This window comes from Acanthamoeba castellanii (genome assembly GCF_000313135.1).
Source record: "Acanthamoeba castellanii str. Neff unplaced genomic scaffold scf7180000084776, whole genome shotgun sequence".
Classification (NCBI taxonomy): Eukaryota; Discosea; order Longamoebia; family Acanthamoebidae; genus Acanthamoeba; species Acanthamoeba castellanii.
This window is the reverse complement of record NW_004457586.1, coordinates 37,896-64,219: the sequence shown is the minus strand read 5'-3', so window position 1 is coordinate 64,219 and position 26,324 is coordinate 37,896. Positions and strand designations below refer to the sequence as shown.

Below are 26,324 nucleotides of genomic sequence, written 5' to 3'. Positions count from 1 at the left end.
GACTTCTTCGTCCTCCTCTCGGCCACCTTACGCTCGCGGTGGACGCCAACAACCGCCTCAACCCCAGCGCGGCGTGCCTGTTCAACGCCCTTCCGCAGGTACCTGCCAATCCAGCCACCCAACGTTTCTCGGTGCCCCCGTGCTGATCCTCGACTTGTGACTCACGCAGATGCATCGGCCGCTCCTGCGGGCCGAGGTGGACCAACCGCGAGCCGTGGCGGTGGCGGAAGGAACAAGCGCCTGCGATGAACGTCTTGGTCCGACAGCTGAACCGTTTCTGCTGTTCCTCTTTCAGCAAACAAAATAGAGAAAATAGTACAGCACCACGAGCACGAGCATCAAGAGGGGGAAGTAGGATGACGACGGTGGAGCTCAGGATACACTACAGCGACACACGCCCGGGCGAGAGGCTGGCACTGGTGGGTGACCACGCCGTACTCGCCCAATGGCAGCCCACCCACCCTTCCTCCTGGTTTGCGCCCCCCCCCCAACGGCGAGGTTTTGTAGGGCTCGTCTAAGCGGCCTGTGCTGCAGGATGGACTGCGTGGGCCATGGTGTGTGGGTCAAGAGCGTGGTCCTGCCTAGTGGTGAGTGCCCCCGCCGAACCCCCCCCGCGTTGCTGACTTGGGGGCGACACAGGAACTGTGCAGGAGTTCAAATTTGCCGTGGCCACTGAAGGCGCCGTGGTCCGCTGGCAGGATGGTCCCAACAGGCAGCTTACCGTGCCCGACGAGCCGAGCGAAGTGCACGCCGTGTGGGCCGTACATATCTCCACCGCCCACCCTCCCACTGGATCCTTGTTGCCTCAGGGTGCTTTGAATGTGTCGCAGTCCAGCGCGCTGCTTGTCCGCCCCATGCCGCAGAAGCAGGGCATGCGTTTCATGACGTTCAATTGCCGCTTTGACACGTCACGAGACGGACGACACCGGTGGGCCAACCGCAAGGAAGGGTTCATCCGCGCCATCGCCGAGCAGAGGCCTGGTCCGCGAAAACCCTCTCCGCAGGCACCTGCGCCGTGGGCCTCTGTACTGAACTCTGTTCTCTCCACGGAGAGTAGATTTCTTCGGTGTGCAGGAGCCCCTGCACCACCAGGTGCAAGACATCCGTGCCGGACTGCCATGGTGACGCCCTTGCCCCCTTCCCTACCGGTAGACTTTCAAGCGCGACTCTGAACCAATGATGAAACAACGCTGCAGGTACACGGGTCTGGGGCAGGGAAGGGACGACGGGCGCGAGGCGGGGGAGTATTCGCCGATCTTCTTCCTCACCACCAAGTATCGTTGTGTGGAGAGGTACTCCTCGTCCTCTTTCTCCTTGCGTGTGCCCAGCGTTCGGCTATTCTTATCTTTTTGCGATGATCCAGCGGGCAATTCTGGCTGTCGGAGACGCCCCGTGAGCCTGGCTCCAGGTCCTGGAACAGCGCTTGTACTCACCTAAGGGCACCTTCTGATTGCAGCGACCAGACCGTACCGTGACTCTCATCATGGATCGGCGCACAGGCTGCCGAGTGTGCACTTGGGGTCGTTTCGAAGCGGTGGGACAGGAGCAGGCCAGCGCTCCGTGTCTCTACTTCTTCAACACTCACCTCGACCATGAGAGCGTCTTGGCTCAGGTAAACTGCTCTCCCGATCAGCAGGCTTTCCGCTGCACGTTTTTAACTGATTGCTGGGCCTAGATCGAAGGAGTGAAGACAATCATGGCACACATGCTCGATACCTTGGTCAAGAACGACGAACTGGCCACGGCGAGGGTGGTGGTGATGGGCGACATGAACGTGGACACCGGCCACAAAGCACTGCAGGCTTTTTCTGATAGTCAAACCTGGGGTTCGCTTTTTTCCCTTCCCTTCATTGCACGTAGCGAGCGGCCAGCAGCTTATCCGCGTGTGCTGCCATGGCGATCAGCAGGTTTGGTTCTTGACAACGCACTGGACGTTAGCCCGGTGGCCAAGCGGTCTTCAGGCACCTTCACTGGATGGAGCAAGCGCTCTGTGGGTGCGTACAGCTGCCTACTTTGGCCGCCGCTCTCAACGGCTTTGCCGCCCTCGAGCGCTTGCAGTCTAACGCACACCGGCACCACAAAAGGAATTACTATCGATCACATCTTTGTGAGAAGGCACGGAGGCGATCCTGGAGCGCGCCACTCGATCATGGACGTGGTGCGCTATGAGGTGGGCACCAACATCGATCCCAAGATCGAAGGTGAGTTGATTACAGACCATCGACCAGTCACCGTAGATGTGTGCCCGAGGCCCTGACCGCGAGCTCCTTCTTAACTCGCGTTTCCCTTCCTCACTCTCCACCCACGTAAATTCTTCTGCTTGGGCAGAGACATGTGTTGCTTGAAGCCACAGCCAGAAGCGAAATTTACGTCCAACGGACGGATGGCCGAGTTGGTCTAAGGCGCTACGTTCAGGTCGTAGTCTGGGTCTCCAGGCGTGGGTTCGAATCCCACTTCGTCCAACATCTTTTTACATTTGTTATTTGTTTGCCAACACGTTTTCTATTTTCCTTTCCTTTATTCCTGGTATATTGGCACAATGCTGCGCAGATGGCAGCAAACGGGTGAACTTATGAGGCACACTAGCACAGTGCAACGTTGTGCACACGGATTTAATGCCGCCCGCTGTACCCGTGCTCGACAAGGCAATCATTCTTGGCCCACCATTATGAGATTATCTCTAATCTTGTAATTTCCAGGCGTTCTCACCTTGGCGAGAAAGCGCACCAGTCCCTTCCACACCAGCTCCGTCGTCGAGGCACGCAAGGGTACTGTGCAGGAGATTCTTTGCGATTTTGTCGATTTAATCTCTCGAACAATGTAAACCTCTTGGCAGCAAGCCCCGCCCTGCCTCCACTCGTGCCCGATGACGTGCAGGAGGTGCCGATCGAGGAAGCCAACTGGGAGGAGAGTACCAACATGCTTCCTCTTGAACCAGTCATCAAGGTGTACAGCCACGTGACCAGCCCCAACTACGTCATGCCTGTACGCGCCGCCAGCCTCATAATCGCTCTCAGCTGTCTGTGGTCCTCACCACCCACCACTGCGCACATCGACAGTGGCAGATGAAGGCTACCTCGGAGAAGGTGGGCTCGGCGTTTGCCCTGTCCGGTCGTCGGATCCTCACCAACGCGCATGTGCGTGCACCTGACCTTATTCGAGACCGGCGCCAGACTTGATGACCCAACCGCCGCCCTGTGTGTGTGTGTGTGTGTGTGTGTGTCGTGTGTGTGTGTGTGTGTGTGTGCAGGTGGTGGCCGACCACACCTACATCGCAGTGAAGAAGTTCAGCGGCACGCAGAAATATCCCGCCAAAGTCCTCTCGGTTGCTCACGACTGTGATCTGGTGCGAACAGCCCTGCATTTCACATGTATTGAACATCCTGGCCGGGGCTTACAACTGGCGCGCTTCCTAATACGATCATGCAGGCTCTCCTCACGGTCACTGAAGACGACTTCTGGACTGACATCACACCTCTTGAGCTGGGCGATGTTCCGGTACGAGAACACACACACACAACACAACACAACACACACACACACACACAACACACACAGAATATTTATGGAAAATCGCTAACATACGATACGACACGGCGCGTCAGCATCTGCAAGACACAGTCGCGGTGGTGGGCTACCCCACCGGCGGCGACACCATCTCCGTCACGCGCGGGGTCGTGTCTCGGATCGAGCCGCAGCGGTATGCCCACGGTACGTCATTCCTTCGTCGTGCCTGCCGGACCACCTGCCTCCGCGTAGGCTCAGCCCAAGGCTCATGGCCCTCGCTTTGCGGTGTGCGCAGCTTCGGGACACCTACTCGCCGTCCAGATCGACGCAGCAATCAACCCGGGCAACAGCGGAGGTCCCGTGCTGAAAGATGACAAGGTACACACTGCCTTACCTTCTTGTTCGCTGGCGGGGTGCCGTGTGTAACGTTTGCTTCAACTATTAACAATTAATTGTGTGAATAGGTCGTTGGCGTGGCTTTCCAAAGCCTCGTGAACGCCGAGAACATGGGCTTCATCATCCCCGTGCCTATTATCAAGCACTTCCTCAAGGACATCGAACTGCACGGCAAGTACACGGTACTCGCCCAAACGACGCAGTTTGTTCTGCTCCATTGCATTTACCCCCCCCCCCATTTGGCTCTAACAGTGTGCACATGCGATCAGGGATTCGGCGCGCTGGGCATCCAGTGTCAGCCAATGGACAACCCGCAGCTGCGCCACTTCCACAAGATGGCGCGCGACATCGTACAGTATACCGGGACACACACCACACCACACACCACACGCACACGCACCACGAGATGCAACGAGACACAATCCAACCTTTTGCACCATGGTGACCAGACGGGCGTGCTGGTGAATCACGTGGAGGCGGTGTCCAAGGCGAAGGGCGTCCTGCAGAAGGACGACGTCCTCCTCTCCATCGACGGCAACCGCATCGCCAACGACGGCACCGTGGCCTTCCGAAAACGTTCGTTCCCTTACCAAGGGCCTCCTTTAGCGCCAATTGCTGGCCAACGGTTGCTATGGGACTCACATCTGGGTTTCCACCGTTCGTGCCATGTACCCAGGCGAGCGGATTTTCTTCGACTACGTGACGTCGATGAAGCAGGTCGGCGAGTACTGCCGACTTGAGATCCTGCGCAATGGCGAGGTACGGTGTTCGCGCACAGACGGTTGGTGTGTCATCGACCACACTCGCGTTCGCTCACACTGCTGTAATGGTGTCGTGATTGATAACCATCACCTGGTTCGACCGATGCAGAAACAGGAGGTCAGCGTGCAGCTCAGCCCCGTCCAGCCCCTGGTGCCCATCCACAGATTCGATCAGCGGCCAAGGTACCAGATCTCGCAACCTCCTCCACCTTTTATGACGCCTCTGACCCTTTCTCACACACACACACACACACACACACACACACACACACAGCTTCTTCATCCACGGCGGTCTGGTCTTCACGCCGCTTACGCAGCCCTACCTGCAAGAGGTTCGGCATCGGCCCGTGATTGTGGTGGTGGCGGCTGTGGTTCTTTTCAGGGCTCTCACTTCTATTTTCAGTACGGCGAAGACTGGTACAACAGCTCCCCGCGAAAGCTGTGCATGAAGGCGCTCACCGAATACATGGAGGAGCCCGACCAAGAGGTGCGACTCCTGGATACCAGCGTAGCTACCCTGTATTGGGACAAGGGCGGCTGGCAACTGACGATGCTGATCTCTGCGGCTGGCAGGTGGTGATCCTCTCCGCGGTTCTGGTGCACGAGATCAACTACGGCTATCAGCAGATGACGAACCTGCAACTTCTGCGATTCAACGACCAGAAGGTGCGGCACACACACACCACACACCACACACCACACACCACACACCACACACCACACACCACACACCACACACCACACACCACACACCACACACCACACACCACACACCACACACCACACACCACACACCACACACCACACACCACACTACCAACTCCCATTCTATTTGCAGATCAAAAACCTCAAGCAACTTGCGAAGCTGGTCGCGGCCAACAAGCAGCCCTATCTGCGCTTCGATTTTGATGAACATGTGTACGCACCCGCACACCTCCTACGTACAACAACTGCAGGCGTGCAACTTGTAACACTCCAGCCCTGCGCCACGTCACTGGCAGGGTGATCATTCTCGAGGCCGACGCGGCGAAGCAGGCCGAAGAGGCGATCCTTACTCGTCATCGCATCCCCTCGCCGCACTCACCGGACCTGTTCGACAAGAAGGAGGAGACGGATGTAGTCTGAGCTGTGACCTTTCCTTCTCTCTCTCTCCTCCCCCTTTATAACTCGTACACTCCACACCCACATAATTGCCGTTTGCTCGCTTCGCTTCGGTTCCCGCAGGGTTGGCCCATCTCTCTAGATCTCCTCATCCGAGTCGGTGCTGCTTGTCGTGGTCGTAGTCTTGGACACTTGCGATCTGTGCCAAGCCGTAGCAGGTGTGAGAAGAAGTTGCTGTGCGTGGTTGGTTACCGGGCATGCACCCCAACCCGGCGTACCTCATCCTAAACTTGCTGCTGCTACTGCTGCTGCTGCTCGCGCTTTCGTCGTGCGTGATCAATTCCTGCGCGCGCGGATCGTGTGAGAGTGCGCACCAAAAGGAGGGAAGTGCATGGTTCGGAGTACCTTGATTTCGGCGATGGCTTCTCGCCAGGGCCGAGTGTACAGGAGTTTGTTGGCGCGCCACCAGAAGTAGATCATCTCCTGCGAGTTGGTTGGATGGGTGAGTGGCTGGCCGGACAACCGCGACAGTGTGTGCTTTCGGGTTCTGCTGTTGGTGCAGTTGGCTGTAGTAAACGGCACGCACCCAGGAGAGGCAGCCCACGAATACCACGAAGCCGTGTGCGCCCAGATCAATGAGCATGAGGAACCACGACCCAACGTTCAGCCGATGCTCTTGCTCACTGTGAGCAATCACGTGGCACCGGGTGAGCTCCCAAACAGATCGATTGATTGCGCCAATGTAGGTCGCACGGGCGGGCGCGTACCAGGCTGTCCCCGTGTTAGCACTGCAGGTCACTTGCTGCTCGACAGCGTCGGCGATCTCGTCTGCGCGTTCGTGGGTCAATGGCTGCGGCTCGTTCCAACCGGGTCACACAGCCGAGCGGTGCGTACCTTCGCTTGCTCGGGTGTAGATGCGATAGATCACAGGGTAGAGGAGGAGCAACCAATACATGACTATGAGCAGCAGCAAGCGCGCCGTCTGGTTGATAAAAAAATGGAGGAGGAAGAAGAAGAACGTGTGTTGAGGGAGGTTGTTGTCAATCCCGTGCCGCACACAGCGCAGACAGTGCGTGGCGCAAGTTACCTGGGCAATCTTTTGGCCCTCCTGGCCCTTGAAGCGGAATCGGACCTAAACGCGATGACCCCCTCGAGTTGGCAGAATGCGAAGAAAGCGAAAGCGAAAGCGAGAGAGATGAGGTACCCGGATGAAGCGGATGACAGAGGCAATGATGAGGATGGTGCCGATGATCAGACACGAAACGACCGGAATGTAGAAGATGGTCCACTGCCACCACTCGTTGCCGGCCACGAAGCAATACGGGACCGCCGGGAGCGCGCCGAATGACTGCGCACCAGCCGACACAACGTTTCATATGTGAGAAAGACCGAAGCGAGTCGGGCCAGTGTGTTGGTGGTGGCTGGTGGTGGTGGCTGGTGGTGGTGGCTGGTGGTGTGGCTGGTGGTCGTGGCTGGTGGTCGTGGTGAGGCGTACGGTGCCGGCCAGGACGATAATGACGCCGAGGAGAGGCGCGCCCCAGGCGAAGATGTGGTAGAAGAGGTGCCACTGACGTACGACGTGCACGCTGCGTCCAAGGAACACCATCTGCGTACAATAACCCCCAGTTGAGTTGATGGTCTAGAAGAGGCAAGCATGAGGGCCCGTCGTGGGCGTGCGTAAATATACCTCGAAGACATTGATGCAGAGGGCCAGCCACCAGAAGTTGGCGGCCAAGGCAAAGTAGAGGATGCCCATGCCCTGCAGCACGCACGGCACTCCCGCTCCGTCGTGCTCCCGCGCGTTGTCGAACGTGACCTCGACCGGCGGATCGCCCTGGGCGTGTGTACGTTCGGAGTTATAATGTCAGCTTACTAAAAAGCGCAGCAAACCCAACCCAAGCCCTGGGGAGCGTGGACCCAGCCGTACCCGAGTGCACACCATGCGCGTGGGGCCGCCAGAGATGATGGGAAAGAAGATCACCATGAACGCCACCGCCATCGAGCAGATCGACTGTAAACCCCCCCCCCACCGCCAAGCGTGTATCAGTACTGAGGACAATGCGTGGGTAGTAGTAGAAGTAGTAGAAGTAGTCGTAGTAGTAAGTGGTACGATGTAGATGTAGAGTATGCCGGGGTAGCGGCGCTTGCTGGGGCGCATGCACAGGGTCACCACCTGCAATCCGGGGGGGAGGGGCGTCAAGTGGCGTTGGGCTTGAGGTGAAATTCGGGGCGGCGGGGGGGGGAGGAAGAGTACGAGGCAGGTGGCGAGGAGGAAGGAGATGCCGGAGACGATCATCATGGCGACGATGCCGCCGTTCCATTCGCTGTCGGTCCACATGGGGTTGGGACAGGGCATCACGCACATGACCTGCCCGTCGTAGTCCGACTCGGCGAACGAGTCCTCCTCGTCCCGGTTGTACCTGAGCGGATACGGGCAGTCCACCTGACTGTACGGCACGACTGTGTGACACGCCATCGCTCGCCACCGTCAGTTAACACCGACAACATCGACAACATCGACAACATGGAAACATGGAAACATGGAGAAGAAGGTACAGAGATTGCCGGGCATGGCAAGGCACTGCGTGCCGTCGGGAGGAAAGGCGGGCACGACCGTGCCGGTGCTGTTGTCGGTCATGTCGCAATCCGGCAGCTGGCTCTGAAGCACACAACAGCAACAAATCCGTGGTTACAGCATTTTTGGTGTTGCAGCAGACTCGTTGGCCGAAGGGACGAACGTGGCTCGTACCGTCATGCCCTGCGACTCAAAGAACGCCGTGCAACCCAACAGAACAGCTTCGCACACCGACCTGCACGGTGGATACACTGATGGTACCGACGAGAACGGAGGTAAGGTGACACTTGATTGGTGAAAAATGCCAACAATGCAAACCACCGAGGCGGTTCGCCAGTACCATCAAAGCTGGGCACGGTAGAAAAGCGGCAGTGGGTGAAGGAGCCCATGCAGGTGAGCGCCAGCAGCGGGTTGCGGCACTCGGGCGGAAAGAAGGCGCCCATCAGCACCGTCTGCACAAGCACGCACGGCACGCGTGGGCGGTTACACAGGGTTCGGGCTCATTAAAAAAAAAAACGTTTGCTCTCATGTGAGAGGAGGGAGGTCCCGAACCTTGGCCCCGACCTCTTCGTCCAGCTCAGCATAGGTGGCATTACTATGATCATAGACCAGAGGAAGAGAGTTGCTTTAGCACACTTGCAAAAGGGCGCCAGTCATTTTGCGCCAAAGCGCCCGAGTGGCGGAGAAACCTCCGCGATAGTGGACTCTGACACACGAGGATAGCTATCCTCTCCTGCGACTGGTGTGCCATGAACCCCCATCACAAAGAGGAGGAGAAGGAAGATTCGAAGGAGGAGAAGAAAGGTCCAGAATAGCGGTGGGTGATGGTGGGGTGGGTGGGTAGGAGTAGTACCGGAGGAGAATGTTGGCCGGGTAGGGCGAAGCGGCTGGCAGGATGACGTAGTCGCACTTGCCGCCGGTGGCCGGCGCGCCCTGGTACGGCACGCACGCCACATTCGAGCTCGCTCGCTCCGCCAACGGAGGAGACGAAGACAGCGCCGGTTGGCTTCGAAGCCTTGTGGCAGAAACAGAAGATGAAGAGGTTGAGGTTGAAGAGGGCGAAGTAGAACAAGAAACGGGAGAGGCGACAAGGGTGAGGAGAAGGAGGAGGGAGAACAAGGTGGTCCACTCCATTAATCCATGTCGAGGTGTGGTGCCGCAGCGGCGCGGTGCCATGGCGTGAGGTGGTAGGTACGGCGAGCGGGACAAAAAGGCGGTCCGGAGGCAATACGCGGCTCATGACACCGTCAATAAACCCCGATGCGCCCCTTACCGATTGGTCCCTTTTAACGTGGAAAGCTTTGGATTTATTGCGGTGTTGGTTAGGTCGGGCCAATACGACAACCACAAGAACGTTTTCGAATCTCCCTAAGACACGCGCAGCTCTTCCCTCGCTCAACTCTCAGCCTTTTCAAAAGGAGCCGTAGAGCAGCTGCATCTCGACCTGGAGCTTGTGCTGGGCCGGTGTCAGCGTGTCCGTTCCCTGTGGCGGGCAACAAGAAGGGGATCAGTAAGACCATACATCAACGACGCCCTCTCGCTCCAGGGACGATGGAGGTTAGGAAGGTGGTGTGAGTGAGATCTCTTTGACTCCCTCTGAACGTGGCGCAGCGTACCTGGAGGAGAGCGGAGGCGAGCGGCTGGAGTCGGCTTCTGATGTCGGCAGCGGCGAACATGGGCTGCAGGCGACTCTCGAGAACCAGAGACAGAACCAAATGGAGCACCTGATCTCGCTGGCCTGCATTGCCAAGCCGAAAAGCAAGAAAGGTCAGCACAGGGGTTGTGGTTGGGAAAGGCGGTAGAGGGAGCGCACCGTCGAGCTTGTCGAGGAGGAGGGCAAGGTAGGCGGAGAGGATGCTCGAATCGGACGCCAGGATGTCGAGCACCGACTCGTACCGCTTCGCGGCGAGCGACTCCTCGGCCTGCTGCCAGTCGGCCGTCAGGGAGGCGAAGATGGCCTGCGGCATCACCGCGGCCAGGCCCTGAGGCAGCCCAGTCGGGGCCGCTTCAGTGCCACCGTCGTGGGACGCCCGACGGGTCCGAGCGCAGAGGCAGAGGAAGAGCAGCAGCGCCTCCTTCGTCTCCACGTCCGTCGCCTCCGTGGTCTGTTGCAGCGTATCGACACCGGCGGCGGGGGGAACGGGTCAGGCGTGTGCGGAGTGGTTGAGCGGAGGGGAGTGAAGGTACCAGAAGGAGGGTGAGCATGGCCTGCATGGACTCGAGCGCTTCCGTAACGCCCCACAGACGCACGTTAGCCACGATGATCTCGGCCACCTCGCGTCTCTCCGCACGCGCTCGTTCCGCCTTGGCCGCGGCTTTCTCGCCACCAGCGGCGGCGACTCGATCTTCCACCACTGGCTCGCCCTCGTCGTCGTCAGCATCCATAACCACCACCTCCATTTCATTCTCTTTCTCCTTCCCCTTCTGAGTGTCCTTCACTGCTCGAGATCGCGTTTGCTTCTGTGTCGAGGTCGACGTTGATGTCGACGTCGTGGCCTCACTACTGGTTCGCGTCCTCTTGCGCACCTGCGGCGCCAGTTCCTCGACTTCCTCTCCGTCGTCATCCTCATCCTCGTCGGCCCGCTCCTGGTACTTGCGGTTGGCCGAGTTGGCCACCAACAGCGAGAGCACGGTAGAGGCCAGTTCGAATTGAGACAAGGCGCCCTGGGGTCATCGCGACAAAGAGCAATGAGCACTGCTGCGCATATAGGAAACGAACGAAAGGCCTAGCTTGTACCTTGACGTAGGAATGGTAGAGAATCTCGGTCATGTAGCGGAGCACCGACATGTTGAGATTACGCGCTGGTGAGCACGACACGAAGAGAAGTGAGTGAGTCACAGAACATAGCAATGAGAAATAAGTAAGAGTAATAAACGGTATGAGGGGCGGTACAGCAAGCGGTGAGGGCTTTGAGGAGCTTGGCCGGCAGGGAATCGAAGTAGTAGACGAGCTGCAGGGCCAGCCTCTGGAGCTCCTCCGGCAGCAGCACGAAGGGACCGTAGATGTTGGATGCTACGAGCACGCCGCAACGGTGGTATAAATGCGCGTAAGGTCGGTGTCAAGGAGCCGAATCGGCGCGACTCGCTTGCTGCGTGGGAGGGAAAAGCGAGGAGAGGCATACCCTTGCGCGTTTTCGTGGCCGGGACCTGGGTGAAGAAGAAGGGGACCAGGTGGTCCTTGAGGGATTGCAAGCTCTGAAAGCGAACCATGGTTAGCCGGCGATCATAGGTACCAATACCAGATCTGAGGAGACAGTACCGTGTGCAGGGCCTCCGAGTCATGGCGCTTTCGGTTGATCAACTCCACCAGAGTGGTGAGAATAAGCTGTCGGGGTGTGGCGTCAGCATTCTGTTGGCGGTCAAGTTGACGTGCACAGGGTAGTAAATACCTGAGTCGTGGTGGTGTTCTTGTCCTGGAGCTTCCACAGGATCTGCGGGAAGGAGAGAATCCACTGCTGGGTCATGGTCGAGTCGGGCGACCACCCGCCACGGGTATGCGCGGGCGTGGTGAGCAGCACCACGATCCACTTGATGCACTTGCGCTTTGCTTGCGACATGATGTGGCAAGCCAGGTAGAACGAATGGAACGCCTGTCCAACCATCGCAAGCATGTGTTGAGAGGTGCGCACGCACAGCCATAATCGTAAAACCGAGAATGTTCCGTACCTCCATGAGTTGCGTCTGCAAAGGAGGAGACAGCGCCGGCAGGAGCTTCTGTACAACTGGAAGGAGCAGCGACACCTCTTGCACCATGCCCTAGAGATTAAGAAGAATAAGAAGAATAAGAAGAATTGTCAGAAGCTTCAGTGCACTGACACCACCCATCAAGCCGAGAGGCGAAAAGCTGTCCCACCTTGTTGCCGGCGGTCTCCTTGTCCTTCAGCTTCTTGACAATGTGCCGATAGAGCGCGGTCATCCACTTGTCTGGCCGGTTCGATTCATGGAGAGTCTTCATCACGTCGTCGTCCGGGTCCCGCGCCTTGTCGTCCCTCTTCTGCAAGAAGGCCGGCAGCGGCGCAGCAGTCGGTGGAGCCGGCCGACTGCAGCGTCGCGTAAGACTGCAAGTCAGCGAGTGCTCCAAAAGCTGAGAACAGGCAGCGCAAAGTGGGTAACCGTCACCTCTTCTCGGCCTCCAGCTCCATCTCTATTTCCTCGATAGCTTTGGGCTCGACGAAGTGGGCCATGACCGCACAGAGCGTGCAGTTGAGGCGACTGACCGTCAATCGCATGTTTGCGCCCTCCTTCGATTTCTTGTCCTGCAATCGCCAAGAGCGTTAGTGTTGGATATGGTTGGAGGCATTGGAGCAAAGGAAAGGGCAATCACCTCGACCGACTTGCTGATGGGTTCGCTGATGGGGAAGTGGGGCATGAGGTATTTCTTGAAATCAGCCAGGAAGCTGCCGAAGACGACGGAGGTCTGACTCGCTGCCGCGTGCTCGCCCTCCTTACGTTTGTTGGCCTTGTCGTTGAGTATGAAGAGCATGTGGATGATGTCGAGCACAAGAGCCATGCTGGTGTATGTGACACATTGCGTTAGGACTGTGATCGTGTCGTGTGCGTGTCGTGTGCGTGTCGTGTCGTGTCGCGTCGCGTCGCGTCGTGCATAGTGTACCATTCCAGGTTGGCCGTAGAGGTGAAGGGATCAGAAGGCGAGCACTCGAGCCACCGCTTGAGCAGGGAAGGGATGATCTTCTTAGAAAAGTCTGTCAACACCGCACTCTCTGCACGCCGCGTCATGATCAGTTCCCACCACTCCACACCGTAATTTCATATCCACAACCTCGCAACCACGGAGGGCAAACCTGAGATCAAGACAGGCGAATTCTGGTCGATCATGGACTCAACGTTGCTCCCAGTGGCGCCCTTCGTCATAAAGAAGCGAGCGTGCTGCATAGAGAAAGTACTTATTAGAAACGAGGTCCACAGAAAAAGGAAGACCAAGGCGGAGATGGGTACAGCCTGTGGCCATCGCCTCTTGTACTCGGTCCAATCCCAAGAGAAGGCGGACGTGGAACTGGCCGAGGTGGAGGTGGAGGACTGCTGTTCCGACGCCTGCGCAGTCTTGTACGCGTGGACTGACTTGAGCAGATGGTAAAGGCTGCCCATATACCATGGTGAGTGAGTATTGTGCCCTGACTTGAGCGCCAGATGAGAGGGCTCTCGTGTACCTCTTCAATATGGGCAAGTGCTTCTGAAAGCCGGTCTTCTTGGAGGTGTCCCTGGGCAGTGTGCTGCTTCGTGTGCCGAAGCCCACCGAGGCAAGAAGATCCAGAAAGTTGGGCAACAGCTGCACGAAGAAGAAGGCCAGCATTATTAGGGAGGGTCGGGACAGTCAAACGGCTGATCGTGCACTGGCCAAGTACATACCTCGATGTAGAAGGTAGGCAGAAACTCGGGCAAGTGGACAATGACCAGCTTAATTAGCTCAAGCGCTGACAGACGTACGTCAAGGTTGATGTTGGTCATGCTGCAAGGAGGTAAAAGAAGGTGTGTCAGTTTTACGGTGGCAAACGTCAGCCCGAACCACTGAATAGTAGCGCAAAGTAGAGAGCGGTACCCGTTGGTGAGGTAAATGACGAACAACTTCATGTATGGCTGCATCAAGCGCTGGAGAGAGTATCGAATCAGTGTCTTTCAGCTCTCTCAGAGAGTAGCTATCAAGAGAAGAGTCGTACCGCTGGAATGAGAGGCAAAAGGAACTCAAAGAGGGTGCGAATAGCCTGCCGCACGTAGAGGTCCTCGTCGCTGATCAGGTCGAACACCTTGTCAAATAGCCGAGCCAATGATGACCCCAGGCTTTGCGGGTGTAGAGAAAAGAGGTCCTTCATGCCGAGCACGGCCTCTGTGTGGCCACAATTGAACAACAGACGATCAGACATGCAAGACGTGGGGCATATGGAAGAACGCATTCGCGTTCGTTCGGTAAGGTTTACCTTTGCGGACGTTGGCGTTGTAGTGAGCGCATTGGGACAAGAGGTCTTGCAGGGAGAGGTTGCGCTTGTTCACCACCGTGCCCTGTGGTGCAGCAAGGTTAGAGTACGACCGCACGAGGGCACAAGTAGAGGGAGGCAACGAGGTACCTTGTCCTGGAGAAGGCTCTGCTCCGGAAGAACGATCGACCGAGCTCGAAAGTCAGTGACGGTCTGGTTCCCCGAGGGCTTCGCCTTCTTGCCCAGCTTGGCTTTCTTTTTCTGCAATTGGAATCGGATGAACCATCGCTCGTGTTAGGGGCAGGCACGATGCAATCGCTAAGCAGCAAAGATGAAATTGAAAAGATTAAATCAGCTCCGGATAATCCAGCTCGATCACGTACCGTAAAATCCTTGGGTGCCGCTGCAGCAGTCGTACCTCTCTTTCGCTTTTTTTCTTTGATATGAACTCTCGGCATCTCTTCTATTCGCTGATGAAGATGAGCTTTGAGAAATTTGCGGGTTAGGCAAATCGAGATCTTTTGTTTTATTGCCGACACCACACCGGTCATGCTGTCCACTGGTGAAGGCCGTTGATGAGGTGAGGGCGGCCTGCGCTGTGCCCAGAGATGCGACGGCGTAGATGTAGGCATAGGGCACTGATGGGAGGGCATACAGCTCGCCAATGAACGTGGATACGGTCGTCAACGAGCCTGCGGGGTACAAGAATGTGTGTGAGCGGGAGTTATAACGTGTGTGATGGCAGGCCGCGCGCGTACCCAAGAAGCCGACCTGAAACCCGTGAAGAGTGTAGCCAGGAAGCTCGTGATCGATATCGTAGCCACGGAGATCGACGCTGATGACGACCAGGGCGAGGGCGATGGAGCCCACGATATTGACGAGGAAGGTGAAGAACGGGAAGCGAACGCACCGCCGCCAGGCGTTGTAGCGCGACAGCACGTAGCGAAGCATGGCTCCTGAGCAGGCCTCGCATACGTCAGTACTGCTTCTAGAGCTTGGGGCCATTGTGATCGCGTCGGAGAGGGGTGCAGGCGTACCACAGGGGGCAAAGAGGCAGGCTATCCAGATGTAGCGCTTGGTTACACCGCCGTACTCTTCCAGAAGGAGCCACAGCAAGCAGAGAAGCGCTACGCTGGATGAGAGCAGGAGGCAGTACAGCAAGTCGGCACGGGTGACCTTCCAGTGGGTGGCCGCTGGTCGCTTTTCCTGCTGTTGCCGCATGTGTTCCTCATCGCCAGCAGGCGGGTTCTCCGGTGGCTGGGTACCCTCTTCGTCGTCCATCCGCTCCTTGCCCTTTGTTGACTCTTCACCGCTCGCTTCCGCAACGTCGTGCACCTCCACCTCGCCAGCAACCACCGCTGGGTTACCTTTTCGCGTACTGGATGGACCGCCACCTCCTCCAGCTTCGAGTGCTCGGGAGGTGCCCTCTTTTCGTCGTCGCTTGGTCCATGTCTTCGCTTTCGCTATCACGAGCATCAAGAACTCGTTCGCATGTCTGCCTGTACGCCGCAACAAGATAAGGGCGAGAAGGGTTTCACGTTCTAGAGAAGTGTAGGTACCCATGATGAAGCCGACCAAGGGGGCAGTGATGCCTTCAAAAAGAATGAGGAGGTAGGTTACAACCTGCACATGCGTGTGGGTGATCGTTAAGTAATCAGCTTGACCCATACAGAAGGACAGGGTGGAGAGACGCACATCTGCCGAACTAACGACGAACGCTGCGGCATCTTGGTTCCACGAGGAGAATGTCGTGGTGCATCCACAGTAGCCGGTGGTCAGTCCCACGTACAGCCATGAGCGCCTGGCCAACCATACGTAAAGAGGTGTAGTGAGCACAACAAACAGCCATCTCCGCATTCCTTCGCTTCGTTCTTGCAAGAAAGAAGAACGCACCTGGCAAAGAATGGCGACTGGCGCATGGGCACGAAGAAGCCCATGACGAAGCTACCCCACGCGTTGGGGAACCAGTCGGGGAAGGTGACGCTCTCGGTCGAGGTGACGCCCAGCACGTTAGGTCCGAACAGCTCGTCCAGGCCGATGCGCGTAAGCACCCCAACCATCGCGCACAGGCTCACAAAGGGAACGATCCGCATAGTCTCACCGAGTGGCGGCAGAGGCTTGATAGAGCGGAAAGATCCAGATGGGGAAGAAGATGGAGGCAAAGAGGGCTGGGGAGGGTCAGGGGAGGAGGATCGCGAGGAAGTGTGGGCCATGGTGAGACAAGGTGCCGACGAGGAACGTCGATTGTGGATATCAGAACGGAATGGTGGCCACTGATTTGACATAATGTAATGGTAATAGTCCATCAACAAACCTGCCGCACCTCACATGGCCCGCACGAGATGCAGTTGAAGAAAGATCTTTTCCTTATTTTTTCCCGCTTCCTTTGGCGCCATTTTTGAGTCTCTGTGCCATTAATCTTTCCCATTCAGCCCCGGCTCCGATTCCGCGCTTTTGGACGGCTATTGAGCGTGTGCATCGTTCATGGAGAAACGCACGCCACCTTTAGAGTTGATCTTCAGCGTGCTTACCCGCGTGGAAGCCAATCGAAGGGTCACGCGCAGCGAGGTGCGAGAGCTGCACAACGCTTTGCTCAGCACGAAGGAGGAGCTGCTAGATCCATCCACGGGCTATGGAGGGGTAAGTAAGAGTTGCCGCGGGCAATCCATGTAATTTACTTTGTTCAATTTTAATTTGATTTGTGGTGCAGGGCAAGAACGCCGCACACCGACATAACCTCACTACAAATAACGAGGTCGTCATCGAGGGGGAACGGCTGACCCTCAATAAGTCCGATACTGAAGTGGTGCGTTCCGATCTTCCATTCTTTGCATGCTCGCTCTGCTGCTCCTCGCCAACGTTAATTTCGCCTGTACAGATCCTCAAGCTCAGCGATGAATTGAATATCAACGAGTATGAGTGCTTCGGTCTCCTTCGCTCGACCTACGCGCAGGTTGCCTCCCTTTTCGCTGTCCCATTCTCGCTGCAGTTCCCTTACAAGCTCTCTGTACTCTCTTCAGTATCCGGGCCAAGCGGTGCCGCCTGACGAACTGCTCACCACTGCCATTAGCATCTACTTTGGCTTGAGGGAGTATGCGCTCCAAGACTTGCTACTGCTCTTCAAGGTACTCCTTCACTTCCCTCCTCTTGTGCCACGCGTTGATCTCACCTCTATCGTGCTCAGGGGCGCTTGAGTCGCTTCGACGCTGAGGTGCATTCGGAAATCGTCGCGATCACTGAAGAGCTTCTTGAGAAAGGACTCCCGTCCAACCTCATCGCTCTTATACAGGTCCCTTTCTCTTCACACATTCCACTACGATAGCAAGTGTGTCATGCATTGCTGACCTACTACTTTCTCCACGTGCAGAAGAACCTGCCCCACTTGCAGGGGGATGACACGCCCAGAGACATCCCTCACGAGAGAGCTGTCCTAATCAGGCAGAACAAAACGAAGGAGTGCACGCTCATGGTCAGCATTCTGTTGGCCATTTTCTACCAGGTAAGCGTACTGCGCACCACTGCAACAATATACTGTAAAGCGCGTGGTTGCTTATGTTGTTGTTATGTTTTCTTTACTCTTTACCTTCAGACGGAGGCCACACCAAAGCAGCTTCTGGAATTGCTGCAGCTCTTCAAGAAGATCAGCGAAGCCTTCAAGCGTGCAACGACCGATCTTGACATCTTCTCCGTTCGTTGCCCTTCTCCTTCTGTTATTGCTTTCGTTTCCACTCATGCTATTTCGCCTTTGCAGATGATGTACAAGGTTTTGGTCATCATCATCAACTGTCTGAATCTGGATCGCCTTGCTGGAGATGAAACTGATCTCCACGTGAGCCCGGGCGGAGCGAGACTGTCGGCCCTCGAGAAGAGCCCTCGAGGCATCGATGAAATCAACCAGGAGATCGCTCAGCCTTGGGCTAACGGTGTGGAACCTCACTCACGTCCTCCCGCAACATGCATGGTTGCTGACTACGGTCTGGTCGTGTTTTTTTGTGCAGCCGGCGCGCAGGCTGCCGTCGCGCTCGCCTGGGCATGGTTCCTGACCGTTTTCATACGGGTAAGCCGACCTCAGTTTCGTATCCTCTTGCAAGTGGGGGCTCACACACCATTTTGTACAGAAACACGGCGAGTCCGATGTGGCCAACAAACGAAGGGTGAGCGAGGCATGGCGAAAGGCCAAACGTCAGGTGAGCTGCAACGCAACTAATCATTTGATGTTCACTGGTACTCATTTTTGCTGGTCATCAGGGGAGCTTCAACTTCTTTGTAGGCATCCTGCAGCACAGGCACTTTAAGAGTGATATGGAGGAAACCTACATGGTCCAGGTCATTCATACCATGCTTGTGAGCGTCCTCTCCAATTTGCTAGAAAGGGTTCGTATTCTCGTTCCTTTGGACTCAGTTACAACCACAACCTCAGTGACGAATCGCATCCTCATCGTTTGCAGATCGAGACCATGCGCGAAAAGGAGGAAATTCTGCTTCGCAACCGACTGCTCAACAGACAAGCAGGTACGTTGCTGGTCGTTGGCCAGACATGCGTCTGACTCCATGTTGGCCGATGCATCTTCTGACTCTGCGTACCAGGATCCATTCGGCCCGACTTTGAGGATCTGATGCGCTTTTGCGCAGCGCTCTACAAGGTGCTCATTTGATCAACGTGGATTTGTTCATTTGGCATAGCCTTGTGAAGGCCGCCTACTCATGGCTTAACTCTTGCTCACAGGGAAGAGAGGCCCTCTGCCTGAAGTTCTGGGATTGCTCCTACGACACGCGGTGCGCTAGTCTTTCGGCCAGCAGTGATTGCCTCTTAACTCACACCAAGTCCATTGTGTTCGGTTATCCGTTGCGTAGGTCTCTTGCTCATTTCGTTCGTTTCGCTGCCGACGCGATGAATCCCCAGTACTTTGTCCACTACATCAACATGCTTGCCGCCCTGTCCTCTGGCGCCAGACCTGCCACGCAGGTATTGACTCCTTCTCGCTTGTTCCATAAATGTTAGTAATCTTAGATCCTATTTCTCTTCCAGACGTTCACCAACCTCGCTGCAGCTGCACCTCAAATCGTTAGCTGGGACCATTTCTTCAGGGTCCTGGGTAATTATGCCGAAGACTATCATGTACGTGAGAATCTCTTAGTCGTTACGACAACATTGTCATTAAGCCAAGTGGTGCTTCTGTTTCTGTAGCGCTCGATGCAGAACATCCGCGGAGCGACGGTCAAGATGTTGAGCGTTGATGATGAAAACGGCCTCGTCGCCATCCTCAACCTGACAAAACAGGTACACGCCTGCAAAGTGCAGATTGTGTGTATTGAAAGGAGGAATGGCGTATATGCTCAAGGTATTGTTTTCCAGGTGGCTATTTGCAGCGAAACAGCCCGCATGAGCATGGTGGAGCACGCGCAGTGGAACGTCATCGAGAATCTCTTCAATCTTGTGATTTGCCCCATTCCGCACACTCTCAAGGCCAAGATCTACAGCACGCTCGCTGCGTTCGCGGCTTCACCGAATGGTGCTGAGATGGTGCGCGTTTCCCTCCTCCAGGACGAGTCCATCCCGCAACTAACTTGATGAACATCACAGGTGTGGCGCCATCTGGAGGCCAGAAGAATCCTGAGCACTGCAGGCGACGCGCAGGGAGAAGACATCCGAAATGAGCTGGAGGGAGCTGAGTCCAGCGTCCAAGAGTACCCCGAGATCATCGCCTTCATGAAGATGCTACAAATGGTACGTTGGCCTTCTCCCTGTAGTCTGTACGAATAGTAGCCGACCTCTCTCTCTCGGCGCATAGGTCATAAGGAACTGTCCGTTGGTTGCTCTCGCCCCGAGGCACAGTGGAGGCCGGGGATTCGGTCCCTACCTTGCTTTCATCCTCGAGAACGTCTTCCTCCGCTTTGACTCCAGGGTACCCGCAATCCCCCTGCGCTGTCGACGCAGCACTTTGGGCCAACTTTTTATGCTTTGTTCGACGTTTGCAGGGCTACATGCGGCCAAATGAGAAGTGGAAGGTTGCCAACGCCGCTCTCAAGATCTTCCACGAGGTGCGCTCTCATCCTTTCAGCTTGTAGCTGTCTCCCTCTGGAGAGTCTGATTACTGACAAATGTCTCTCTCCAGTTGGCGAACACATACGAACCGGATGAGCTCCAAATCATGGAGGACAACGCTGCCTCACCCAAGGCGCTTCAGCTGCCTTCTGGTTTCCTCCTGCTGCAAAGCTTCCTCGGTGGAAGAGTCGAACCGCTTCGCAAGGTACTCCGCGGTGCATGGTCGGTTCTATTGAGCCCTCTGCTAACGTTCTTATTCTTGCGTAGGTGCTCTCGATTATCCAAACGGCGGCTGGCAAGTTGTTGTCCGATGCGGAGAGCAGCGAGGAATTTGATTACATCGAGCGTGCCATGATTCTTAGCCTCAAGGTATGTCCCGCTAAGCTCTTCCTCTGCTTCTTCTGTTATGGTATCTAACATTGCATGGTTGTACGAATTGCAGCTGCTCAACCGGATGCTCGTGGTGGAAGAGCAATTCGTTCAGGCCTACCGCGCGGCTACGACCCTGCTCCCTCCCCACCAGAGGGTACAGCTGACTCCTCTCACGGAAGCCCTGGTCAACGACTATGCGGTGAGCATCGCCCGCTGTGTAAGCTACGACCGCAACCTCAAGGTACGCTGCTCTTGCGGTCGTGAAACTTTGCTTACCCGCCACTCACTGTATTTCTTCTAGTTGCCCTACTTCTCGGTGAACATCATTCGAATGCTGAGCAAGAGGAGCGGCAAGCTGGTCCCTTCCTTTGATCTGATCGCCCAGGACATCATGGATGGCTACGTCGAACGCCTAGAGAGCCAGGAAGAAGTGAGCGAACAGGAAGGTAAGGCTTCTCCGCTTACCATGGTGTTGTCTTGGTCCATCAGCTGACCTCTGCCACTTCCACTTTCTCACAGCCGATCAGGAGATTCCGAAAGACCTGGATCCCGTCATCAAGCGCGGTTGCTTCAGCGTCAAGATCAAGAAGGCCATTCTCACGTTGCTTCTGGAGAATTTGAACTCTCCTCCGGTGAACATGACGCACTTCCTTCTGGGCTTCGATCCACAGATGCCTCTCGAGCAGACCGACCTCAACAAGTACGTTGACCGTCCATTCACAGCCATTACACGGCCCCATTATGGGCACTAGCACCGACGCTCATCTTCTTATGTGTCTTCACTTTAGATCTGGCCGTACGGTGCTGCATGTCATCCTGGAACAACTAAGGGACAGAGACTTTGCCCAGCTCTACCCTGGCCTGTGCGAGGACTGCTATCGCCTCATCTACGAGCTGTGCGCCAACAGAAGGACCCATCGTCCCATCTTCCGGTTCTTGAACAACAGAGAGCAAGGTACAGACAGAACAGAACGCTTGCCCCTCCTGTCCACTTTGACTCAGTCCCGCCCTCCGTCCACAGACTTCTTCTACGAGCAGCTGAGGATGCTGGCAACTCGATTCAGCAAGGACGCCACAATCTACCGTTCTGAGCTCAAGCAACGCTCCTGGCTCCTTAAGGTACGCACAAAGGACCCACGTGCCTAGATCGCCAATGCCGATTGATGCTCAAATGACAACCCGCTAACTTCCCACTTGGCGGAACAGACCGTGGCACTCGAACTGCACGTGAGCAGCGGGCGCAATCGCATGAACACGCACCGCCTGCTGACCATCCTCTACGCCACCCCGCAGAGCCTGCAGGGAGGTACGTCGCTCTTGGCCACCGGCACTTGATGTGGTGCATGTTCGTTTATTCATTTCGCTTTGCTCCCTCCAGGAGTCGACGACGAAGAGATTGATGAGCCATTCTCCATGGACCAAGAAGCAGATTCGCGCAAGATTCTCGCGCTCATGTCTTGTATGATCTACCCCTTCAGCCCGTGCTCGCTATGTAACGCCTCTCACCTTCCCCCCCCGGTGGCAACAGCACTTGACTTGACCCTGGAGCAGCCGAAGAAGCTCGCCTCGTCGCTCTTTGACGTCACAAAGATCGAGGCAGAGTGCCGACGACCCTATGAATACAACACCGAATACTACGACATCGATTCAGTCAATCAGATTCTGGTATGTTCCTCCTCTTCAAATTGTAGTAATCCCTGCTTACGACACCCTTTTACCTCCACCCACAGCTCATGCAGAAGAGGCAGCGCGAAGCGGAATACGCAATTCAAAGCGACCAACTTGCTCTTGAGGTTCGTTCGGCTCAACTGTCGTACTCGAAGTCCCAAGAGTAATTACCTCTGTGTCGTTCTCACCGAGCCCTTAAACACAGGCGGAGCGCATTCTACGGGAGGTAGTCGACTTGAACGCCTTCAGTGACAGGCTCGTGTCTCTGCTCAAGTACTTCGAAGCCTGGCGGCAGCTCACCGAAGTCTCTTTGGCCCGGTGCTACGAGTCCATCAGGTGATCCACCATCCACAGTTTTTGAATGCTGTGTTGCCTCGCTTACTGACGGCCGATGCAAATCTTACTCCTCTCCATCAGGCAAATCGCCGGCGAAGACGTGCTCTACGACCTTTTGGATATCCTACTCACCAAGTTGGCCAACGAAAAGGACTGCCGGCTTGCGGTATGCCCCTTCTCGCACTCTTTCGTTATTTACAACAAACAGCAATGCAAACGTTTTCCCTCAACCAGGTGGCGGAGAAGATGTCCCTGGTCGTGGTCTTTGCGCTGACCAAGCTTCGCGAGCAGCACAGGGGCGCCAGCCCCGAGGGTAAGATGGAAGCGTGCTTTTCGGTCCCTAAGAAAAACACGCTGACTGTTGCTGTGCCTTCAATCAGATCGACGCCGGTACTTGCCGACGGAGCACCTGCAGGAGATTTTGCAGGGCCTGGTGAAGGCAGCCCTGCGAAGGGACAGCTCCGTCCTGCTTCGCGGGAACATATATGGCGCGCTCCTCAACTACCTGCAGTTCACCCGTCCTCCTCCCCAGTCCCTGGTGGCCCACGACAACTCCATGGTTCGTAAACCTGCACGTCACGAACTTTTGCTTTGCAGCTCGCTCTCCGCTAACTCGCTGTGCACTGTAGGTCCAATCGTATTCGGAGCAGCTCGAGGGGCAACAAGAGTTGGACAAGCGTAATTTTGCTATCCTGGAGAGCGCCGGTGTTCGTCTGATCGAGACCATCGCCAGCGACGCCGCGCATTCGCTGAACCTGTGGAGGTACCGCATAATCAGCGCTCTCGGAACCTCCCCAGCTCCCCGATTTTATATTTACCCTCGGTGTCAACGTCAGGTCGCTGGCCTTCTCGCTGTTGGACGTTTTGATTGGTGACGATCACAACAACAAGCGCCTGGCCCACCTCTCGCAAAAGGGCTTTATCCGCCACTGCCTGGATGCGTTCAACCAGGAACAAGACACCATGTCATTCATCTTCTCCGCCGATGATGGTACACCTATTACCTCTAGCAAGCAATGCGTCGTACAGGGGTTTTCTGACGTCATATGGGCGTGTGTGCAGCTGCCCTCCGAGAGGCGATTGTGTTTGACTCTGAGCTGTCCATGCTGCTGCGGATGGTGCAAACGCCGGCCGGCGCTCAGCTCCTGCTCGAGAACGGCATCCTCCAGCGACTCACCGAGTGCAGGTGGATCGACCAGAGGCCCGACTACGCGACTCTTCAGGGTACTTAATTGTCCTATGGCTGCTGTTGCTGTCGCATGCTCTCATTAACTTTCGTTTCACGCACTTTTTACAGACGAAGAGAACAACTGGGCGCCTGGCTTGAGCGAGAGATACCATAACTTCCTCGAATCGATCCTCCGAATCGTGGTGTCGCTCCTCGTGGCCCTGCCTCAGAACCTTGCCGTTGCCGGAAAGGTACATCTCAATTGCTGCCAGTGATGGCTTGGTCAGCCCGAGGTGCTCACCAGATCGCCTTTTTAGGTCCTCGATTTTGTGTCCGCCCATGCGGATCTGTTGGCCGCGATCTTGAAGGACACCGCTGTCAACAAGCCGCTGGTCCTCAACGAGGTAGGATTGAATCTCTCCCTCTGTTTCCTTCGCTACTTGACAGTGGTGGCTGAAAAACGGTCGTGCTCCCGGCAGATCCGACTTGTTACGGAGATGTTCTACCACTTGGTGGCGAACGCGCAGAGCCTCCTGGTGCAGAAGCTACAGCAAAACGCCATGCGCTTCCACCACGCGCTGCTCAACCTCTTCGTGACGCTCACCAGCCGCGAGATTAGCTGGAACCAGGGCCGTTTCTCGTACCAGGTACTTCTCACATTCTTTTTTCAATGCAGTAGTATTGATGGACTCGTAGCGTCTAAGACTCTTGTACTTCTTCCCACCAGATGGAGGAACCTCGTCGCGCGTCAGTCCCTCTGGTGCATGAAATCAACCGAAACGTGATTGCCTATTGCCGCATTCTCTGCGATGCTGCGGCAGCCAACGGCACACAGGGCCTTCCTTCGATCCTCTTCACGCCCAACCTGTCGGCCAACGGTCGTGGTTCGTAGTCTTCTCTCGCCCTTTTCTGTTTTAGTTGCTCTCTGCTGATACGCTCGACCTTCCGCCCACCGAACGCGCAGAGACGGCACTGGGCCTCACCGCAAAGGCGAAGGCCCCTCCGCTGTCTTTGGTGCTTGAGTACCTGAAGCACGTTCTCCAGCAGTACGATGAGGCCCAGGAGGACTTCCAGAACGCCTTGGACAAGCACCAGCGCAGCGCAGCCCTGGCCACCGAGGAGATACTCGAGGTACTCTATCCAGCGTAAGGCCATAATGCCCCCCTTTAGGCTCTGACACCGCCTTTGGTTTTTTGTCTATAGATCCTCGCCGCCGCTGGTGACATGGTGGAGGAGATGTCGCCCCAGCAGCGCCTGATCCTCGCTCAGAACCGTCTCTCGGAGAAGATCCTCAGCAAGCGAAAGGAGACCCTCACCCTCCGCTGTGCGTCCTCCTCCAAGCCAACCACAACGCGCACCCTCAACCAAGCGCGCAACAACATGCTTATCTCTGCCAACCACAACGCATGCAACTCATCTCTGACGCTTGTGTGCGTAATGCAGACATGTTGGAGAATCTGCTGGTCCTCGTCTGGCGTCACCTTGCACACTACACCCGATCCTACGGTCCCTCGCTCTTGCTCGAGCTGCCCTCCCCGGGCGCAGCCAGCCGAGCGGCCGTGCCCATGTCCAAGGTACACATCACAACGCCACCGTTCATCTTCATTTCGTGCCCAGGCATTGGAGATCTGACCGTGGTCGGTCGATTGGCAGGTCGAGTCCGGGGTGACCCTCTCCAAGGCTGAGATTGAGGCGCTCAAGAGTGATGCCAAGAACGCCATTCAGGACACCCTCAACAGGTAACGCTTGCAATGGGCACTACCGTCAATACCACACAACTAGCATTGTTTGCGTTTCTCGTCGTCGCTCACCTTTGATCGGCACAGACTGCAAGACTTTAACCCCGATGACGAGCCCAAGGGCGCCACGTTCTACTACCTCACCGTAAAGAAGATCAAGGAACTCATCCGCTCCGACTAGAGCTAGTCAACGTGAGCCGAGCCCTCGTCTTGTCGTGGACTCTGAACTTGACCGACCAATTATTTGGTTGTAGCTGCCAATGAAGGGCTTTCTTGGTGCCCAGCAACACAGCATTTCTTTTCTCGTGTGTGCTGGAAGTGAATGAATGGAGGAGCTCGAGGATGAGATCGATAGGGAGAAGAGGGAGCTGGCTGCCCTGCGCGAAGCACAGCGGTTGAAGGAGCGCACGATTCAAGATTTAATCAGAAAGAAGGAGAGATTAAAGGAAAAACAGGAAGAAGAAGAGGAGTGTCACAACTGCTACGAGGAGGTGGCCGAAGAGGGAGACCATTCCTCAAATGCACAAAAATCTCCAACATTACCGCCAGGTTACGAAGAGGATAAGAGAAGGGTCGGCGAGGGGTATTACTACGTTGAAGAAGAAGATGCGACCCCAACGTACGAGGTTGTGGGCCAGCACGACGGTGGTGCGAAGTTCCACATTGAAACGCACAAGGACGGCTACCAGACCTTCACCAGAGTACATAGAGGCCTCGCCCTGATC

At 56.2% G+C, this 26,324-nt stretch overlaps 4 protein-coding genes and 1 pseudogene across 4 annotated transcripts; 3 read left to right on the top strand and 2 right to left on the bottom strand.

Annotated features, from left to right (window-relative positions):
• Window positions 1–535: 535 nt before the first annotated feature.
• On the top strand, window positions 536–1,057 carry ACA1_277490 (uncharacterized protein; the record flags this gene model as incomplete). The annotated part of the gene is made up of 4 exons (XM_004344523.1): window positions 536–587; window positions 640–761; window positions 810–981; window positions 1,005–1,057. 4 exons carry the CDS (start codon window positions 536–538, stop codon window positions 1,055–1,057), a joined length of 399 nt encoding a protein of 132 aa, XP_004344573.1.
• A 1,092-nt stretch (window positions 1,058–2,149) lies between these two features.
• On the top strand, window positions 2,150–5,789 carry ACA1_277480 (DegPtype protease; the record flags this gene model as incomplete). Its single annotated transcript, XM_004344522.1, has 18 exons — window positions 2,150–2,201; window positions 2,700–2,768; window positions 2,837–2,985; window positions 3,060–3,137; window positions 3,251–3,346; window positions 3,430–3,498; window positions 3,606–3,711; window positions 3,803–3,885; window positions 3,972–4,085; window positions 4,173–4,253; window positions 4,353–4,479; window positions 4,580–4,662; window positions 4,774–4,847; window positions 4,939–4,996; window positions 5,047–5,151; window positions 5,238–5,330; window positions 5,503–5,582; window positions 5,621–5,789. The coding sequence occupies 18 exons, from the start codon at window positions 2,150–2,152 to the stop codon at window positions 5,787–5,789; spliced, it is 1,686 nt and encodes a 561-aa protein (XP_004344572.1).
• Window positions 5,790–5,903: 114 nt separating this feature from the next.
• Window positions 5,904–9,474, bottom strand: ACA1_277470 (Frizzled/Smoothened family membrane region protein; the record flags this gene model as incomplete). Its single annotated transcript, XM_004344521.1, has 19 exons — window positions 5,904–5,964; window positions 6,044–6,108; window positions 6,171–6,275; window positions 6,352–6,448; window positions 6,533–6,593; window positions 6,660–6,747; window positions 6,853–6,897; window positions 6,970–7,113; window positions 7,261–7,371; window positions 7,453–7,599; window positions 7,693–7,776; window positions 7,876–7,938; window positions 8,020–8,185; window positions 8,348–8,424; window positions 8,515–8,591; window positions 8,681–8,792; window positions 8,893–8,935; window positions 9,194–9,355; window positions 9,458–9,474. The coding sequence occupies 19 exons, from the start codon at window positions 9,472–9,474 to the stop codon at window positions 5,904–5,906; spliced, it is 1,725 nt and encodes a 574-aa protein (XP_004344571.1).
• Window positions 9,475–9,751: 277 nt separating this feature from the next.
• On the bottom strand, window positions 9,752–16,363 carry ACA1_277460 (CrcB family protein; the record flags this gene model as incomplete). The annotated part of the gene is made up of 28 exons (XM_004344520.1): window positions 9,752–9,823; window positions 9,957–10,078; window positions 10,154–10,445; window positions 10,528–11,004; window positions 11,078–11,142; window positions 11,234–11,353; window positions 11,463–11,535; window positions 11,600–11,665; window positions 11,730–11,930; window positions 12,007–12,096; window positions 12,194–12,380; window positions 12,460–12,596; window positions 12,665–12,851; window positions 12,953–13,043; window positions 13,143–13,227; window positions 13,297–13,438; window positions 13,509–13,627; window positions 13,708–13,807; window positions 13,898–13,935; window positions 14,016–14,182; window positions 14,274–14,355; window positions 14,421–14,531; window positions 14,654–14,673; window positions 14,810–14,962; window positions 15,029–15,226; window positions 15,308–15,628; window positions 15,650–15,765; window positions 16,164–16,363. 28 exons carry the CDS (start codon window positions 16,361–16,363, stop codon window positions 9,752–9,754), a joined length of 4,032 nt encoding a protein of 1,343 aa, XP_004344570.1.
• A 391-nt stretch (window positions 16,364–16,754) lies between these two features.
• On the top strand, window positions 16,755–25,780 carry ACA1_277450 (annotated as a pseudogene).
• The last annotated feature ends 544 nt before the right edge of the window (window positions 25,781–26,324 follow it).